Source organism: Heterocephalus glaber, unplaced genomic scaffold (assembly GCF_053883595.1).
Source record: "Heterocephalus glaber isolate CG9 unplaced genomic scaffold, H.glaber_assembly_v1.0 deba00001481, whole genome shotgun sequence".
NCBI classification, from domain to species: domain Eukaryota; kingdom Metazoa; phylum Chordata; class Mammalia; order Rodentia; family Bathyergidae; genus Heterocephalus; species Heterocephalus glaber.
Genome location: NW_028258317.1, coordinates 13,936,208 through 13,956,080, shown reverse-complemented (window position 1 = coordinate 13,956,080; position 19,873 = coordinate 13,936,208). Strand labels below are relative to the sequence as shown.

Below are 19,873 nucleotides of genomic sequence, written 5' to 3'. Positions count from 1 at the left end.
GCAGCAGGGATTGGAGAGGAAGGAGAGGGGGTGCTGCTGGGTGTCTGATGTGGACTGGTAGGCGCATGGGGTGACCCTTCCTGAGATGAGGATTCCAGAGGAGGACCAGGTGGTGGAGGTGTTGTTTGGTTGGGACAGGTGGACTGAGAAGCCTATGGGACACCCAGCAACAGACACCTAGGATGCAGGCAATGGGCCCTGTGTCTGGGCCCAGTGAGCCTGGCCCACCCCTGTGCCAGATGTGCCCTCTGTCTGAGCCACTGGCATCATTGTGAAGCCAGCCTTCATCCATCCCTCAGGATTCTCCGCATCACAGCTGTCCCTTGGGTTATACTCTGGCTTTTTGGAGCCCTCTTCACAAGACAGACGCAGGCCTGAGCATGTTGTTCAGATTTGTCTACTAGCCAAGAGCGCAGGTTCACTGTCCCCACTGAGGGCCCTAGATGTGAATTTTTTATCAATATCCTAATGTGCTTTTAGTTCCTGAATGTTTCCTGTCTAGAAAATATAAGAAGCATTTAAATTCCATCTTTGTCACTCAGTGGCTGAGCAACTTTGGGCTTTGACTTAACCTCTCTAAAACCTCAGTTTTGTTTTGTGTGAAGTGGGAATACATGCTCCATAGGTTGCGAAAGGTTTAAGTAGATAATAACTCACATGGTACAAGGTAAACATTCAATAAATAATACCTATTATTATTGTTATTTTTATCCAGTGCAAAGAAATGAGAGTGTGTTGCTTTATTGGACAGTTAAGAACAGTAGTATGTTAAAAATACCTGAGGAAATTAGTTCAAAAGGAGGAAAGATTTACTGTGGCTCAGGGTTTCAGTCTGTGGTTGCTTGGCCCTGCCGCCTTTGGGCCTGTGACAAGGTAGAACATCACGGCAGAAGTGTGTGGTGGAGGACAGCTGGGCACCTCACAGCAGCCTTTAAGAAACAAAGCTGTCAGAGAGCCAATATACTCTTAGGGTGCTTCCCAGCAACCTACTTCCTTCAACTAGGTTCCACCTCCCAGTAGTGTCCTCAGATGGAGACCAAACCTGAACACATGAATTTTTGGGGACATTTAAGATTCAAATTATAACAGGTAGGGAGAAGAAAAATGTACTTTCGTCTTCCTCTAGCATCAATTTTTTTAACGGTAGCATTCTCTGAGCTTCTCGGACTTGCATGGAAACACCGTATACACGTCCTCTAATGGAGGGCACCAGCCAGGAGTTGACCATGCCCAGCTGTACATGAGCTCAGGATGAATGGAGTGCTCAAAGCAAGGAGAAGAGAACAGAAAGAGAGGTCTTGAGAGAAAAATGACACAAAACGGAACAAAAATAGGATGTGTATATGTGCCTGTCAGTATAATCTTTTCCCTGATTCCCAGAGAGTTAGAGAAAATAACAGACACAGAGACAAAATGACAAGCAAGAAGAGAGAGACAGTCACATGAAACTATCTAGGGGACTCTCAGAGGCAGAGCTGAAGGGGAATGAGGGAGCTGGGAAGAAAACAGACAAGATGGTTGGCAAGGTGGTGGTATATCTGGGCTTCATTTTATTTTATTTAGAAAACAAAAATTTTTCATTACAGAAAAGCACAAACACATACACAGGAAGAGAGGGTGGCAGAAAGAGCCTCATATATCTATAGCTCCAACAGTTGTCAATAGACAACCAATCTTATTTTATGATTCCCCACCCGCCCCTTCCCCCAGCACCATTTCCTCATGGATTTCATTGTTGAAAAAAAATGTATTCTCCCTGTGGAACTCTTACAGCTGTGTCCAGGTGGCCTGGCACACAAATTCCCTTTCAAACCCTAAGAGGCCTTGCAATTCTCTGATCTTTGTTATGAGAGACCTCAGGCTACCCCTGCCACAGGAGCTGGAAATTGAATAGTAGATTGTCAGAGCTCAATGCCTGGTCCTCTCACTTGCTAACTGTGGGAGCTTGGACAAGGTTCTTATCTTTTGGTGCCTCAGTTTTCTCACCTGTAGAGTTGGGTGATGAACAATGCCTCTCTCCCACAGTGGTTGTTAGGATGACATTATTTGATAAACGTACAACCCTGCAAACATGGCACATGGAAAGGCCTGGAAGGACAATAACTTTTTATTCATCAGTTTAGGAAGCAGCAGTGAGCCTCCGCTGTTGCTAAGTAGGGCCTGGGCAGAGGGCTGGGTAACTAGGGAGAAAGAAGAAAGGTCCCAGCCTCAGGGAGCTCCTCCTCCAGTGAAGGACACAGACCCATGAAAAGACAGTTCCACTGGGCTGGCTGCTGCGACAGTGGGCTGTGTGCCATGTGGTCCATTTCTCCCAATTCACCAGTCACCAAACTGAGACTCAAGGTCCCCTGAGCTTACAGAGCCACAGCATTTAGCTGCAGGGTTGGGATGGATTCAGTACAGTTTTCCTGGCCCAGTCTCTTCATCAGAGGAGTCTGGTGGCTCTGGCTGGCACCTGTCCCATTCTAGCCAAAGGTGTGCTGCTCTGGGCCACTCTTCCTGCAGCACAGAAGTGAAAAACTGGTCATGGGGCCAGATGTGGGCAGCTGTTCTGGCTACTGGTTAACCAGATAAGGGACTACAATCCACAGTGTGATCAGGGCCCCAGGGCAGGAGAGCTGTTGACATCCCCAGCCCTGCTGACTATGACACACACTGCGGGGAGGGTGGAGAGGGACAGGGAGGCAGATCTGGGAGGAGGGGCAGGGGTGGCTGCCACATGGCCTGGAGAAGGGCTCCAAGCACCCTAGGGACAGAACAGCAGACAGTCTGGGGTCTGAGCAGCCCTTTTGGCTCTGAAAAAGGAAAGCCACTGTATTAGAGCTGTCCAAAAGCAGAGAAGCAGTAGGGAAAAGAAGCCTGGCTCTTCCCACCCAGGACAGGAGTATGGGCGCTTGACTCTTACTGTGTTGACTCCTCATAGCACCCTGGTAGGGAGGCAACAGATCCATTTTCATGAGAAGAAGGGTAAGGCCTCTAGAGTAAGGCCCACTGAGGTCACACAGCACTGCATGGTGACCTAGCCCCAACCCTGCCCAGTTCCATATCCAGGCCCTTCCCACTGGGCCCCAAGGTCTCTGTGGCAGGAAGAGTCTGCTTTGGGAGGTAGAAAGGGTCCAAATGGGATTTCCTGGCTACCCCCCAATGGGAGGGGCTAGGGAGTGTCAGACATTCCAAACTCACATGGGATTGGATTCCAGAGCCTTGAGTCTCCAAGACTTTATGAGCAAGAGTGGATTAGATGCTTTACATCTGGGTGGACAAGGTGTGACCCAGCCACATGTGCTCCCAGAGCACACAGGGTAGTGCTTCTCTCCCTCTTCCTCTATTCTTCTTACTTCTTCCCCTTCCTTCCTTCCTTCTTCCTTTCTTCCTTCCCTTGTTTGTTCAACAAGTACTTGCTTGGATTTGTGATGTACTCTGTCTCAAATCAGAAACCTAGGATAGGGGTGAGGGATGGTTGAAGTTCAAAATTGACTAAAACATGTTTTTTGTTTGTTTATTTATTTATTTATTGAGGTAGGGCCTTGCTATACAGTTCATGCCTGCCTTGAACTAGCTATGTAGCTCTGACTAACCTCAAACTCACGATCCTTCTGCCTCTGCCTGTGGAGTACTGCGATTACAGGTGTGTGCCACAATGCCTGGCTTGCCTTTGGCATTTGAAAAATGTACAACCTAAGAGTGAGAGATCAGACCTGAAAAAATGTACTTGTAGCATGAGGCAGAAGTGATGAGTGTTGGAGAGGACCTGGGAGAGGGGATCATGCCTTTGAGTGAGGACAGGGAGCAACCCTGGGTCAGGAGAGGAGTCGGGAGGCTGTGGGCCCACCCCCAGGAGGAGGAAGGTGATAAGGTCTGAGCTGTGCTTTCCAGATGACCTCATTGGCTGTGTGCACATCTGAGCAAGACCCTGGGACTAGGAACTGGCAGCACAAAGACACATATTTGCTGAATGTGTCATCTGCCTGAGGCCTTCAGGAACAGATGACCCTAGCAAAGTCATCTGAACCAAGTCATAGTTACAACTGTGCGTTGTATGTAACACATACAAACGTGACTTGTCAAAAATTTGAGAAATACTGATCTGGGCCAGTCTCCTCCTTTTACAGAGTAGGGAAAAGACTGCAGCACAGAGGGGAGGATAAGGCAATGGCTTCTTCCTAGGTTCTGCACGCTAAACTCCACTGTCTCCTAAAGTATAGTTAATATTTACCTCTGTGCTCCTAACTGAAACATCCTCCTGATTCCAAGCCATGCCCAAGGCCAGGGCCACATCTGCCAGTGGCATGCTGGAAAAAGTCTAACAACTGGCTTCCAGAGGGAAAAAGGGCACAGACTTGTACATAAATTTGTTGTAAGTTATGTTGCTATAACAGATATCGCACACAATCTATGAATAATAACAAAATATATACTCTTTATTACAAATTCCATGTAGCCAATTAATTTCCACAGAATGCTTTCATTGATTTTTGCTGAACCCTTATTTCTATAGCCAACCTATGATTGCAACCGATCAATGAGCATAGTTTCGACTCATGTTGTTTGACATTTTTATTTACATTAATGAGTAAGACAAATGTGAAACAACAAAGTAAGATGATAGAATTTCACCTGTTCATCAATTGATCAAAACTTTTTTTGGTGACTGGCACAACCATTTTTGAATCCTGGAATAATATTTCTTCAGGCTTTTTTTTTTGTTATTTACAATGTAATGGGTACAAATATAACATATTTTAAAATCTGCATTGTTAACATTTTTCTCTCTCACTGAGTAGACAATCTGCAGAACAATAAACTGTGCCCTGATTTGTAATGATTACAGATTCTCACAGTGTAATTAGTCCTTCAGTGACTTATGTCACCCTCACAGTGTTTCCACCCTCCAGACAGACATAGCCGGTGGAAAGAGCCTCAAGAACATAGCTAATAGTACAAGGTAGTCAAACGATTAGGAAAGGATGAGTTTTGAGTCTTTATTTCTTTTGTTTTTAATATAACTCATTTAATTACATTTATATAATTCTGGTTTTGGCAGTTGTGTTATATAATGGCTGCCTTGCAAATTCCTGATAGTGTTAGTTGGTTCTTCCCAGCACACCTCCTTGTCTACCTCAGAGCTCCAAGGTAGGAGTGTGCAGATTCCTGGGATCTCACAGAAGCAGACTTCCCAAAGCACAGGCTGCTGTGCTGCCCCATACACACACGCACGCACACACACACACACACACACACACACACACACAGTGTGCACCTCTTTCTCCTCCTATAACCTCTGCCTGACCAGCAGGATCCATTCCACTCTGCTCACTGAGATCACTGGAATAGTCCCCGGCTGCATGATATTCCCTGATCCCTGTTCCTCTCTGGGCTGAAGCTTCCCGTTGGAGAGTTCCATGGAATTTAACAAACCTCCCCTGAGCCTCTCTGTGTCAGGTGCTGAGAGAGACTCAGGGTCACTGACAGCAACAGTCCAAAGGCCAGGGAAGTCTGGGAGCTAGGAACAGAGCAGCCGGATGAGCCTGCACCTGGGCGGACAGGGGGTTTACCACAGGAGACCCCAGCTCCAACCTTCTCTTCTCCTTGGCAAGGCATTAGAATTCTCCTGGCCTCAGTTCCTCATTTTAAAAGGGGGCTAATAAACCTATCTCATAAAATTCTTAAAAAGATTAAGTTAGACAATATAGAGTGCCCAGGACATAGTGGCACACAGGAAAGTGATGTCAGTCAATGGAATATAGTTTCAATACTTATTACCATACAGTGACCAAGTTAGGACCAAAGGAAGTAGGATTATGGGACACTATCCCCATACCTTTGGCAGACAGTCTGTCCTGAGGTGTTGGAGAAGTGAGGTGGAGTAAAGATAACTATGTTCTAGATATATGTTGATACTCAGATTGGGCAACAGAGCTATTATATTCAATTTCTTTACCTTAACGACAGATTTGTCCGTTTTTCCCTATCATAGAACATACTTTGCATGGTTTCACTTAATGCTGGTTTCATGAATGTCTTCCCTTCAGAACAGTGTTCTCTTGCTTTGGGACAACATTCAGTCTTCTCTTGGTTGCAAAAGCAATCCATTCATTCACTCCACCTGTTTATTATTGTCTACATTGTGTCAGATGCTGCTTTATGTTCATGGGATAGATATGCAGCTGTCAAGTAATATATGTCTGTTGTACTGCACCTGGGAAACTCAGAAAAACATAAAGAAAAAGAAAATAGAATGGCTTCCAGTTCCATCCAGAGATGGCCACTCTTCACAATCTTTTATTTTGTTGTTGTTTTTTAACTTAACACTGTATCACAAACACATTTTTCAGCCACTCTCAGTGTTGGGCAGATCTTCTACAGTTAGGGGAATGGTCAGGCCACTGCTCTTTAGCTTCAACACATTCACCCAAGCAGCCCTGGGTATAGCAGGAAGCAGTGTGGGACATGGGTCTCGGTGGCCTTCTCACTTGTGTTGACTTTTATATGTGTCATCTGTTTAGTACAGTGGCTGATGGAGTTGGAGGTTAGTAAGGGGACCAGATTTGGTGCCTCTGCACCCCTTATTTAGAGAGCTACCTGTGGGTCTTCTCTGAGCTCACCTGTTACTAAAAGACTGCCTCCCGGCTCAGCCTCTTCATGAAGGAGATGGGCCCCATGGAGAATCTGCCCAGCAGAGTCATCCATCAAAAAGAATTAGACGTATTTATATATACTGGCATAAGAAATCTCCTTTGTTTATTAAATTTTTAAAAAGCAAGTTTAGTCTGACCCCATTCTGCTTAAAAATGATGTCAGATACCTCAGCAGCTAGCCCGTCAATGCCCAATCTCCTGATGCCTACCAGGTGCTACCTACAATTTAGGAGACTGCCTCTCTCTGAGTGACACATGTCTTCTACTCCCCGAAGACATAAACCCCACTGCCCCTGGACAGTAACCAGAGGTAATAGGACTTGGGCAAAAACATCCTATCTTATTGCTCTCTTTGTAAGACCCCAGCTTATCATTCTGTGTGGTCTATTCTGGCACCATTATTTCTCTGCTTCTTATACTATGGCATGAAGTACTTCCTGCATGGTCCAACAACCTGTGGTTGTGTTGGCTGGTGCTTTTTCTCTTTGATATAGTTCCAATTGATCCCCGTTGCTCAGGATTTTCTATTAGTTTCTGTGTTCTTGATAGATCCCCTTCTTGCTTTCAGTCTGGCTGTGGTCTTCCTTCCTTTATTCCTTCCTTCCTTCCTTCCTTCTTTCCTACTATTTTATATGGGATGAATTATATTGATTGAGGATTTAGTTTATTATCCTGAGAGAAGACTTTATAGTCCTATTACATTTCTAACAGCTTAAGTCTCACCCGCCTCTAACCCACCACTGATTGGATGATCCAGATCGAGAGTTAGACTTACCCATGGGTTACTGGCATTTTAAAAAATTACAGGGAAACGTGTCATGCTCCTGGACTGCTTAGAAGAGTGCTCTTCCTTCAGGCTGCTGAGAGAACAGTGGTAAATGGGCAGGGAAGGAAACCCTGGAGATGGCTAGACAGATGCTGTGAGTGTTGGGAACAGCATGTGCAAAGATCTGGAAATGTGATAGAGTGGGCTGTGGTGATATTGTAGAAGTCAGAACAGCAAGAACAAAGTGTGTGGGAGCCCCAGAAAGGAGAGGGCCTCTTTCAAAAAGAAGTGGTGAAACTACTGCCTTATGTTTCAGACATGAGACCCCTCCAGCCCTGTCCCACAAATAGCAGGACTGGAGTGGACAAAATCTGCAGGGTGTAGTCTGATAGCCTCTCCAGCCCTACAGACCAGTTGGTGCATCCTGACCCTGGCCATGGAAAAGCATGTCCACAAACTGGTTTCCTGTGAAGCTAATGAGGCCTCAATTTCAGGACCCCTCACTCACACAGGACTTTCCAAAGCTTTGGAAGGGTTAGAGGGATCCCAGTTAAGTCATTCATTACATGTTTTCCTTAAATTATGAAAAATGAATATTTTTTTATAGTTTTATTTAAAGGGAGCACCCAAATTATATAAGATTTAGGGACTGTAGAACCTGAATCTGCTTCTAATGGTGTCATCAAGAAATGAAGAAGAGGGCTGGGGATTTAGCTCAGTGGTTTTGCCTCCTGCTGCACAAACGCAAGGACCTGAGTTCAATCCCTGGTACCAAAAAAAAAAAAAAAAAGAAAAGAAATGAAATGAAGAAGAGAGCAGGTGAGGAAGAGAAAATAAGTACAATAAAGATATGCCATGTACAAGAACCTAATAACCTCAATGAATATAAACATTATATGTCATAAACATGAGTGATAAGATTAGTAATATCAACAAGAACAAAAATGGGAAAAGGATACTTAGAGGAGGAGGGAAGGAGGTGGGAGGGAAGGGGATTAAAAAAAGAATCAAGCTATATTATATATATATGTACTCAGTCCCCAAGATGATTGTAAACTGCATGTACTGCAATCATGTACTAATAAAAGAAGAACGAAATGAAGGAGTTAGTTCCATTTATCAGGGAAGTTGGGTAAATAACTGAGCTGGAAAAAGAAATACAAGAAGATTAGTCCATTTGAGGAAGATGGAAGACATATAGTAGGTGAGCAGCCCTGGCTCTGAGAAAACAAAGCTGAAAAAGATCATAATAAGCCAAACTCCTAAGAGTAATGCTTAAGGATAAAGAGTCAATGACTGCAGCAGTAACTGTTGATTATATGTTGTTTTTGTTTTGTTTTGTTGTTTTTTTGAGATTGGGTCTCACTATGTAGTTAAGACTAGTCTTGAACTTACTATGTAGCCCAGGCTGGCCTTGAACTCACAGTGATCTTCCTGTCTCAGCTTCCCAAGCGCTGGGATTACAAGTGTGTGGCACCACACCCAGCTGTGACTAATTATATAAATACGATTTTTTTTGCCATTGTTTTTCAGCACCAGGCAGCTAAATGTCACCTGTACACGTTCACTGGACATGGAACTTTTTCTCCATTACTCCCTCATCCCATCAGTAAGTAAAGGGAAGGGAGGTATCTTAGTTACTTTTCTTGTTTCTGGGGCAAAGTACCAAACACCCATGAGTTAAAGGAGGAAAGGTTTATTTCTGCTCATAGTTTGTAGAGGTTTCAGTCCATAGTTAGCTGGCTCCAAGGCAAGGCAGCATGGCAGAGGGGCATTGCAGAGGAGAAACCATCCATGGCAGAGCAGGCAGGAGGCAGCAAGCAGTAAGCCTCCCTTTCCTTTTAATCCCATCTAGGCTACAAGCCTTTTGGGTGGTGCCACCCACACCTAGGATAGGCCTTCCCATTATCCATACCCAGAACTATGCTAAGCCAAACAGTGGACTAATTTTGTACCACACATCATTAATCCCAGTATCACATACCCTAGATCCAGCCAGCTCCAAAAAGTCCCACCTATGAACACGTGACTTTGGGGGGACATCTAGATACAAACCATAATGGAAGAAAAAAGAAATTGTGTAGCTGTGCTATTCAGGCTCCCAAAGGTACCTGAATATGTCAGGGAGAGACACCAGCTGAGATTTCTTCTAAACTTTGGCTAATTTTCTTACACTGTGAACAGACAGAAGAAATCTTTTAAGTCTAATGGGGATACTGATTTGTAGGGGAGTTAAAAAAAGAAAAACCTTTCTGAGAAAGTAGAGATAGAGCCACAGTCTGCTGAAAGATGTAGTAAAGAACATTTCAGGCAGAGGAGAGAGCCTGTGCAAAAGTCCTATGGAGGAAAGAAGCACGGAGAGTGGAGGGAACTGAGAAGGCCAAGATGGCTGATGTGGGACATCTGGGAAGGTAGGCAGGCCCAGACCAAGAAGAGCCCCATGGGGCTCTGTGCTGCATTTTGTCTTCTTTCTAAGTACAATGGAAAGTAATTGAAGTATTTTTCGCATGAGAGTGGTGTGATCAGATATATGTTTTTAAAAGCTCACTCTCACTTAACATAGAGATCAAGCTGGAGATGGGCAACACACAGGGCTGAAAGACCAACTAAGGGACTGTTGCAGGGGTCTGGGGAGAGGAGGCTTTAGCTCATTCTAGATGACAGTGGTCAACTCAAGATATTGGGAAATGAAAACAGTAGGACTTCATCGTAGGTTGGGCAGGATGGTTAGGGAGAGGGAGAGGCTGAGGATGGTCCTGGGTTTCTGCACAACTGGAAGGATGATGGCATTTGACATTCACTAGTTATAGAAAATTAGAAGAGATCCTGGTTTGGGATCAATGAAGCAACAGGGCAGGGAGGAAAATTGTGAGCTTCATTTAAGATATACTGTACTTGAAATGCTTTCAACAAACCAGAAAAAAAATGTCAACTGTGAAGTCTCATAGTTTGCACAGCCATGGGCAAGGGCTAGGGTACAGATGCAGGTTTGTGAGTCTTCTGTGTGTCAAGGGTCATTAAAAGCATGGACATGGATGAAGTCACTGAGGAGGAAAAGACCAGGTACAAAGAAAAGTCCCCCTTGAATGGAGCCTTGAGGAGCCCTAAATCTAGGAGCTGGGGAAAAATCGAGCAAAGGAGACTGAAAAGTATTGGAAAGGGAGAAAGGCAGAAGTAATGGAAAGGCAGAAAGCATGGTTGATGGAAGCCTAGGGCAGAATGTTTCTGAAAGCAGGAAGTAGTCAGCACTGAGGCATGCTGCTGAGAGACGAAGCTGGATTTGGGTTTAAAGCGTAATTGGATTGATGGCCAGTAGTGACCATGGCCATAGCAGTTTCAATGGAGTGATGGGGTAGAAACCAAATTAAAGGGGTTAAAGAGCCAGTGAGAGGTCAGGAGATGGAGACAACTCTTAGGTGTAGACAACGCTCAAGAAATTTCTAGTAGAAGGAAAGTGTATCAAGTGAATGAGAACATGACTGAATCCACAGGAACATAGCAGAAAAGGATTTGCAGCCTCATAGATATTACTGTCTTTTTACAGATGAAGAAACCAAGGTCCATGGAAGTTAGGAGTTCCTTCTGGGCATAATGTGGGAGAAGTTCCATTCGAACCTATGTCTGATCAGGGCAACACAAAGGAAAACTCAGTACAAAACATTTTGGCAGCTCATGTGTGTGTAGTCAGCTCATGACTCTGAACTAGAGATGTCCTGGACCAAGCATTCTTCTCACCTACACATTCTCTTTCTGTGAGGGCATCAAGGCCAGGCTGAGGATGAACAGCCTACTAACTTGCTCATCTTCTCTTACAGTTTCTCATCATTTTGGTTTTGTCCTTCCTCCAAAGACAAGAGCACCGTAGAAAGAAAGATGATACCACTTACCTCCTTGGGAACCACTTTGGAATCATCATGTGAGTCGAGTCTGGGTCAGTAGCTTGGGATACCCTGTGATTGGGGCCAATGCCAATCAGAAATCCAGGTAGTTCCCAAGTTTCCCCAACACTTCTCTCCAACCATGCACAGTCCTTCTTATCACTTCCTCAATGCAGACAAAGCTCTAAGAAGGCAGAGTGGGCTTCCAAGCCACTGCAACCATCAGCACCCAGGGATGCCCAGATATGAATGAAGCCTCTCCCGAAGATTCAGGCCACAATGAAAAAGGCCCTTCCACCCTCAGGACAATGGCCACCTCAGGAAACAGGAGGAAAGGAGTTCCCATGACTGGAGGCAGTGAGCTTCTTTGTTGGGATGGCACCATGAATCATGCACCAAATCCCACTGGACCAGGGGAGTTTCAGGGCTTTTCTAGCTCTGCCAGTCAGAATCTCTGTACCCCTTATCACTCTTTTCCTCAAGTTCTAATTAATCTGCCTCATTATCCTATCACCATCATCATCATCACCATCATTATCATCATTGCCATTGTCACCATTGCAGAGTTATTTATTGCATACACCTATGACCCAGGTCCTGAGCCATTTGTCTCACTTCCATTAGTTTCATAAACCTTCTTGCCAGTGAACCACAGTGTAGGTTCTTATCTTTATATGGTGGATGAGAAAACTCAGGTCCACAGAAGTAAATGACTCGCCCAAGGCCACCAAGCTATAAATGACAAGAGCTTTGACCCAGATTGGTCTGACATTCTCTCTGATTCCTGCAGTGTCATAACATGTTCAAGCTGTGGACATTCTGAGATCTCAGCCTTTGGTTCTGGAGAAGGGAGAGGAAGCCAGGATGCCAGGACTGAAGAAAATCCAGCCACAATGTTCAAGGATACTAAATAGCAGACCTAAGTAGCAGCCAGATTCATTCTGGATACTCCTCACTGGGACAGTTGGTGCCTACCACATTGTCAGATGCAAGCCACATTGATAGAGGCAACGAAAAAATAATGAGGCTGTTGTATAAAGATCCTAAGACTCTAGCCTATTTGGCATACAGGGACTGGTGCATGACTTGAAAAGAAGTAGGAGCTCTGTAGCAATTATATTAAACTTCTTTGAATTAAGTTGATCATGACACTTTTGATTTGCTCACTGGTCACTTTCCCATCACATGCTTCTCTTAGTAATTTTACCCTAACATCTTCACCCAGTAATAACCCATCATGTGTGCATGACACTCTACAGTTCTTCAATAACTGTCTACAGTGACTCTATGATGAGCAGAAAATAGGAGTTTCCATCTCTGTTTTAAAGAGTGGGGAAAATGGGTCTCATAGTGCTTAGTGTGGATGGGATCTTGATTGGAATTCAGTTCAACTCAACAAAATACATGCCTGCAAACTTGTACTGAGCACAGACTCTTTCCAAGGTCCTGTGCTAGGTCCCACCCCAGTGGAATTTATAGTTTCCTAAGCATGTGGTGACATAAAGGAAGGTGTGCTGAGACAGGGTATGAACCTAGTGCTAAGAAACAAAGAGTGGGCAGCTGAGTGGCAGTGGCTGAGGCTTCTGGGAGAAGATGGCTGTGACCAGTGGGACTTCCTGCTTGCAAGGTCCTGATCTTTGGCCATTTAAGTGCTCACTAAGGCCCTAAGTTCAAGTGGACTGGAGAGGCTTTCTCTTTTCCCAAATGCAATTACTTACTCTGATGTAGCTAAAATACTCTCGGTTAGAAAAAATACATATCCATTCCGGCTTGTTTACAGGAAAGGAAAAAGAATTTTTTTCTTTAGTTAAGTTGCTGATATTTCACAGAAACAAAGATGGCCTCATGGGGACTGGCTCTCTAGAAATGAGAATCTATGAGAGATTAATTCTTTCTCTTTCTGCCATCCATGTTAGCAGGCCCCCCTCAGCACCATTTTGCCATGTTTTTTCTCTGCTACCTGGCTTAGGATCTCTGCTTCCCTGTGACCTTGGCTTTCCTCTAGCATTGACTGAACCCACTTCGGTGTAATTTTGGAGACCATATCTTTAACAGCTAGCTGGCTCACAAATCCAAAATACAAGACTGGATATTTGCCTGGCTCATCCAAAGTCAAGTGGTGACCCATGGTCCAGTCCACTGTGGCCAGGAAAGCATGCTCATAGAGGGAGGGTAAAATTTCACCTCTGACCTCTTAGGGTTTTCCAGCTACACCAGAGAATTAAATCAACATAAGACAAGTCTGCAGGAGAAAATCATACAACTGTATTTACTCTAAGTTTTACATGACACAGATGCCCTCACAAAGAAATGAAGATCCAAAGATTCAGTTAAAGTTAAACCTGTATATATGTGTATTTTTCTTTTTTTCTTTCTTTCTCTCTTTCTTTCTTTCTTTCTTTTTTTTTTTTGGTACCGGGGATCAAACTTGGGACCTTGTGCCTGTGAGTTAGGCAACAGAACAACTGAGATAAATCCCCAACCCAAACCTTTATATATTGAAGTAGACAAAAGGAAATAAGTTGTGAAAAAGTAATTAAATGATATGGAGAGACTAGAGGATAAATTATTTTAATAAGATCTGTGCAGAATTCTCAATCTCAACTTCTCATCCTTGATGATAAGAATATTATTTTCCCCTCTACATAGAAAGACATCTGTCACATGGGAATTTCTTTTTTTTTTTTTAATTAAATTCTTTTATTGGTACATTTTAGGTACACAACACAATTACATTTCTCATTGGGAATTGTACCTTTACATGATGCATCTTGGTTCTTATTTTTTCCCCATTCCTAGCCCTCCCTTCACCCCCTCCACTCTTCCCTATTTACAAAGACTTTATTTCCATTTTTTCCATTTCTCATCATTTTTCCTTTCCCTTCTTTGCTTTCCCCTTCCCCTCCCACTACTCCTACCCCTTTGGACCTTTTCTTCCTATTTTACAATATCGATTATTCATTCTAATCATTGGTACATTTTAGGTATACAATATAATGACATTCATCATTGGAAATTTGCACCTTTACATAGTCTCTCTTGGTTCTTATTTTTCACCTTTGCCCAGCCCTCCCTTCAACCATTCCAGTCCTCCCTATTTACACAGATTTTGTTCCTATTTTTCCATTTTCTCATATTAATCCCATTCCCTTCTATCCTTTCCCCTAGCCCTCCCACTTCCTTCCCCTTTGCCCCTTTTCTTCCTATTTCACATTACCTATTATACATTTTAGTCCTTATTTACACTTTCAGTTTCTCGCACCAGAGAAACTATTCGGTATTTACACGTGTGTCCTATTTATTTCACTTAAGAGTATCGCCTCAATGTGCATCCACTTAGCTATAAATGTCTCTAATTTCTCATTTTTTATGGCTGAGTAGTACTCCATTTTATTAAAAAAACCACATTTTTTTTATCCAGTCTCCAGTTGATGGGCATTTGGGCTGTTTCCAAGTTTTAGCTATTACAAACTGTGCTGCTATGAACATGGGCGCACATATGTCACTTTGATATGATTCTTTTAATTCTTTGGGGAAGATCCCCAGCAGTGGAATAGCAGGGTCAAATGGGACTTAAAAAGATCAGACCTCCCAAATTTAAAGACCCAATCCAAAGATGGGCATCTGAAATGAACAGACATTTCTCAGACAAAGAAGTAGAAATAGCAAATAAACACCTGAAAAAATGTTCAACATCACTGGTCATTCGAGAGATGTAAATGAAAACAATGCTGAGATCCCACTTCACTCCAGAAAGAATGGCTGCTATCATGAAATCAACCAATAACAAATGCTGGCAGGGCTGTGGGGAAAGAGGAACCCTGCTCCACTGCTGGTGGGAGTGTAGACTGGTGCAAGCACTGTGGAAATCAGTATGGAGATACCACATGGGAATTTCACCTCTTCTTTTTTTTTTTCTTTCAATACTGGGGATGAACTCAAGGTTTTAACATTGAGCTACCTATCTAGCTTTTTTATTTTTTATTTTGAGGCAAGATCTTGCTAAGTTCCCTAGGTAGGCTCAAATTTGCAATCTTCCTGCCTTAGAAGGAGTGCTGGGATTGCAGGTGTGTGCCACCATGTCTGGTTTCGGTCTTTTTTTTTTCAGAGACAGCATGAAGATCTGAGTGATCTTGTACCTGCTGTTTTTAAAATGTTTTTAACTCAAAGTATTTCACCTGCCAGATGGCATATTTTGGGGTGGCATAGTATTAGTTTATTCAATCACATGGTGTCCGCATAAATGATGTGGACTCCCAGGCCCTCATTAGGAATATTGGAAGGAAGAGTTCTCATAGGAAGATCTGGGTATGGGGCAAGTTGCCCCAAACTGTGTAGAACATGTTCCTGGTTTTGATTTGTCAAGTCATACTGTCGGTGTCTTATGGACCAAACTTGTCCCCTTTTGCTTTGTGTCATAGCTACTAGCATCTTTGCTGTATCCCCTACTAGGAGTGGAGGTCCTCCAGGGGAAGAATTTTGTCTTCCTCACTTCAGTACCCTGAATCCATGCCTAGCTTCAGTCCCAGCATAGGGGGCCTCAGAAAATTTCACTTGCAATAAAATACTTCACCATTCAGTAATTCCTCCTTCATGTGGGAAAGCTATTTTGGAAATGATCTGTGGAAATGATGTCTCACAGTCATCCTCTGGCCTCACGAGCTGTTTCTGTTGTCTACAGGCCTCTGGATTTCGTGGGGACTTTTAGTAACCGATGGTCCTATGGAGTTGCCTTTGGGGCCACAGCCAATAAGGTCATGTTCTTGTTCTCCGAAGGCTACCGGCCCCTGCAGGTCCCAGAGTGGGCCCAAGGTACTACAGTTACCTCACACCTGCTGGGAATGTCACCATGGAAATTCTTGCTATCAGAGACCATGGGGTTCTCTGGAATCAGGGGGAAACTTTGTGAACTGCACTGATGATCTCTTCTACAATTCCAGAGCTCTCAATCCAGGCCAGTTCCCTCTCATGGGCTACAAACCTAAGTGATCAAATGTGTACCAATGTCTCATTAGTCTTTAAGAACATGTAAATTAAAACTAAAATGATACATCATCACACATTAGAAATATACAACTTGAGAAGCATTGACAAATATTTATACCCAGGAAACCATTGCTATAATCAAGATAGTGAACCTCAGAAGTTTCTTTATTCCCCTTTGTAATCTCTGCTTTCCTGTCATCTCCTGTCACTACCCCATCTCCAGACAATCACTGATCTGAGTAATTTACATTTCCCAAGATTTTTACCTAAATGAAATCACACAGGGTGTCCTCAGTTTTCTTTTTTTGTTCCTTTTGTTGGGAAAGGCATCTGGTTTTTTCACTCAGCATAATTATTTTGAGATTTATACATAGTTAGCATGTGTCAGTAATTTATCTTTTTATTGCTGAGGAGCATTCTTCTATTAAACAGTTTGTTTATTCATTCAACTCTTGATAGACATCTACTTTATTCCCACATCCTGGCTATTGCAGATGAAGCTGATATGGACATTTGTGTACAAGTCTTGATATGCACCTTTGCTTCCATTTTTCTTGGTAAATACCCATGAGTAGAATTTCTGGGTTGTATAGATCATCTAGTAGAAAATGCTTTTAAAGAAACTCAAACTGCTTTCCCAAGGTCATTGTATCATTTTTAGTTTACTATCATCAGTATAAAGGTTCCACTTTTTTCCACATCCTTGGCAACTCATGGTATGATCAGTCTTTAGTTTTAGGCCTTCTGAGAGGTGTGTAAAGATATTGTTTTGCATTTTCATAATGACTATGATGTTGAGCATATTTTCATCTGTTTATTTGCTATTCTTATACCTTCTTTGGTGAAATGCCAGTTCAGGTCATTTACCTATTTTCAAAAACTATGGGTTTTTAATTGCATTTAAAGAGGTTTTAAAAAATATTTTAGGTATAAGTCCATTATCAGGTATATGAATTGAATTGTGTATATTTTCTCCCAGTCCATGACTTGTACTTTCATCTTCCTAACAGACTTTCAAAGGGCTAACATCTTTAATTTTGATAAAATTTAATTTACTCATGTTTTTCTTTTATTGATCATTCTTATGACATCATATAAGAAATCCTTGCCTGAGCTGAGTTCTTGTAGATTTTCTCCTATGTTTTTTTTTTTTTGGTACCAGGGATTGAACTTGGGTCCTTGCGCTTGCACAGCAGGTGGCGAAACCACTGAGCTAAATCCCCGGCCCTCTCCTATGGTTTTTTAAAAGAACTGTTATAACCATAAGTTTTACATTTATATCTATGATACATTCAAGATTTTTTTTTTGCATTAGTGTGAAATATAAGTTGAAGTTCTTGTATGCTTTAGATAGCCAAATAAAAGTATTCCAGAACTATTTGCTACAAAAACCTGTCCTTTGCCCACTGATTGCTTTTGTACATCTATTGAAAACCAAGTGACTACATAGGCGTGGTTCTATTTCTGGACTATCAATTCTGTTCCACTAACCTGTTTGTCTATCTTTGCACCAATACCGTACTGTCTTGAATATGATAGATTTATAAGTCCTGCAATCGGGTGATGTGTATCCTTCAACTATGTTACTTTTTCAAGGTTATTTCTGTTATTCTACGTCTTTTACATATCTAGATGAATTTTAGACTAAGTTTGTCAACTTCAACCAAAAAATGCTGACATTTTGATTGTCATTGTACAGAATTTGAAGACCAGTTTGGAGAGAATTATCATCTTAATAATATTTCATCTTCTGATCCATTAACACTATGTATCTCCCCATTTATTTAGAGTTTCTTTAATTTCTCTCATCAATATTTTGTAGTTTATCTTTTGTCAGATTTATATCTATTTCATATTTTCTGTTTTAATTTTGATTGTGCATATATATATACTATATACATAAGATCTATATATATATATATATATCTTATTTCTTGTAACCTTGCTAAACTCACTTATTACTTCTAGTAGCTTTTTTGGAGATTCTGTGTATTTCCTACATAGACAATCCTGTTGTCTTAAAAAAAGAGGGCAGTTTTATTTCTTCCTTTCCAGCCTATGCAATTTTTATTTCCTTTTTTTGCCTAATTACCCAGGGTAGAACCTCCAGTACAGTGTTGAACACAAGTGATCAGATCAAACATTCTTGCCTGAAAATGGAAAAGCTGTTTTTTCATATCACTGATTTTGAGCAATTATAATGTGCTTTGGAGCAATTTTCTACATGTTTCTTTTGTTTAGGTTTTATTGAATGGATCTCTACATTTCAATTTTCCTCAAATTGAGAAAAATTTTGGTCATTATTTCTTTAAACATTTTTCCTCTTCCTTTCCCATGTAAGAATTCCAGTTACACATTTATTAGTTTATTAAAGTTGTCCCAAGTTAATTGAGGTAGTGTTCCTTTTCTTAAAAGAGTATTTTATGATGGTTAAATATATATAACAAAAAACATTTTAAGTATAAAACCCAGAAACTTTAATTATATTCAGTGTTGTGCAACCTAATCACTGCAAATATTTATTTCCAAAACTACTTCATCATTCCAAATTTAAATTCTAACCATGAAGCAGTATCTCTTTTTCCCTTTCTCCTCCTAGTCCCTGGTAACCTCTAATTTACTTTATAGCTTAATGAGATCCTATTTTATTCTTTTTTCCTGGCTATGACCTCCTGCCCCTACAGGACATTTGAGTTCTTCAGTTCTTGGACCTTTTGACACCTTCTCACCTTCTCTTTGCTTCCTCTACTCACATGTTGCTATCAAACAGGTCTTGTCACCTAGACTTATAGATGTTCAAAGTTGCTTGGTCTTCTTTTTGCAGGTGGAGGGTGTTCAGGGAGATGAAGATGCTGTCACTGTGTCTGCTGTTCTCACAGCAACTACTTTTTGGACTCTCTTTCCCATCAGCCCTCCAAGCACTCACATTCCCCCAAACACTGGCCAGCCACAACCCATCATCTATCCTTCCAGTGAGAAAGGTCCTTCCCTCCCTACTTCTCTCCATCTTACAAACTCCTGCTTTTATGGTATATAATCAAAAGAAATGAAATCAGGGAATCAGACAGATACTTGTACTTGAATGTTCATTGCAACATTACTTACAATTGCCAAAAGAGGAAAAAAATACAAGTACTTATAAACAGTTGAATGGATTAACAAAATGTGGTACACACTTACAATGGAGTACTATTCAGTCATAAAGGGATTAAATTCTGATCCATGCTACAACGTGGATGACCCTTGGAAATATTATACTAAGTGAAAGAAGCTAGACACAAAGGGAAAAATACTGTAGGATTCCACTTAAAAAATTTTCTAAAATAGTCAAATTCATAGAGATATATGGTATTGCCTTGTTAAAAGTCAGCACCTTTAGAAAGCCTCCCCTGACCTCCTGACCCCCAGCTTGCTCTTCTGTGTTCCCATGGCAGGTTGAATATACCCCTGTTGTAGTATATTTCCTACCACTGACGTGGCCACGTGTCTTCCCTGTTGGATGGTCATTATCTCCAAGCAAGAACCTGGTTTGTCCCTCCTGTGTTTAGTGTATGGCCCAGGACCCAGGTCAAAATGAATGCTTAGTAAAGGTCATCTTGCATGAA

General features: G+C 42.1%; 1 protein-coding gene across 6 annotated transcripts in view; it reads left to right on the top strand.

The window, feature by feature from the left end:
• Positions 1–19,873, top strand: part of LOC101700022 (stimulated by retinoic acid gene 6 protein-like) — a 45,064-nt gene that overhangs the window by 2,318 nt on the left and 22,873 nt on the right. For 3 of the 6 annotated variants that reach the window (XM_087183649.1, XM_021244611.2, XM_004864977.4), the window contains exons 2-4: positions 8,938–9,013; positions 11,220–11,320; positions 15,964–16,094. In XM_087183649.1, the coding sequence (XP_087039775.1) occupies positions 8,938–9,013; positions 11,220–11,320; positions 15,964–16,094 (308 nt within the window). The remainder of the gene's footprint in view (positions 1–8,937; positions 9,014–11,219; positions 11,321–15,963; positions 16,095–19,873) is intronic. The other 3 variants (XM_021244613.2, XM_021244612.2, XM_004864979.4) reach the window with 2 other exon arrangements.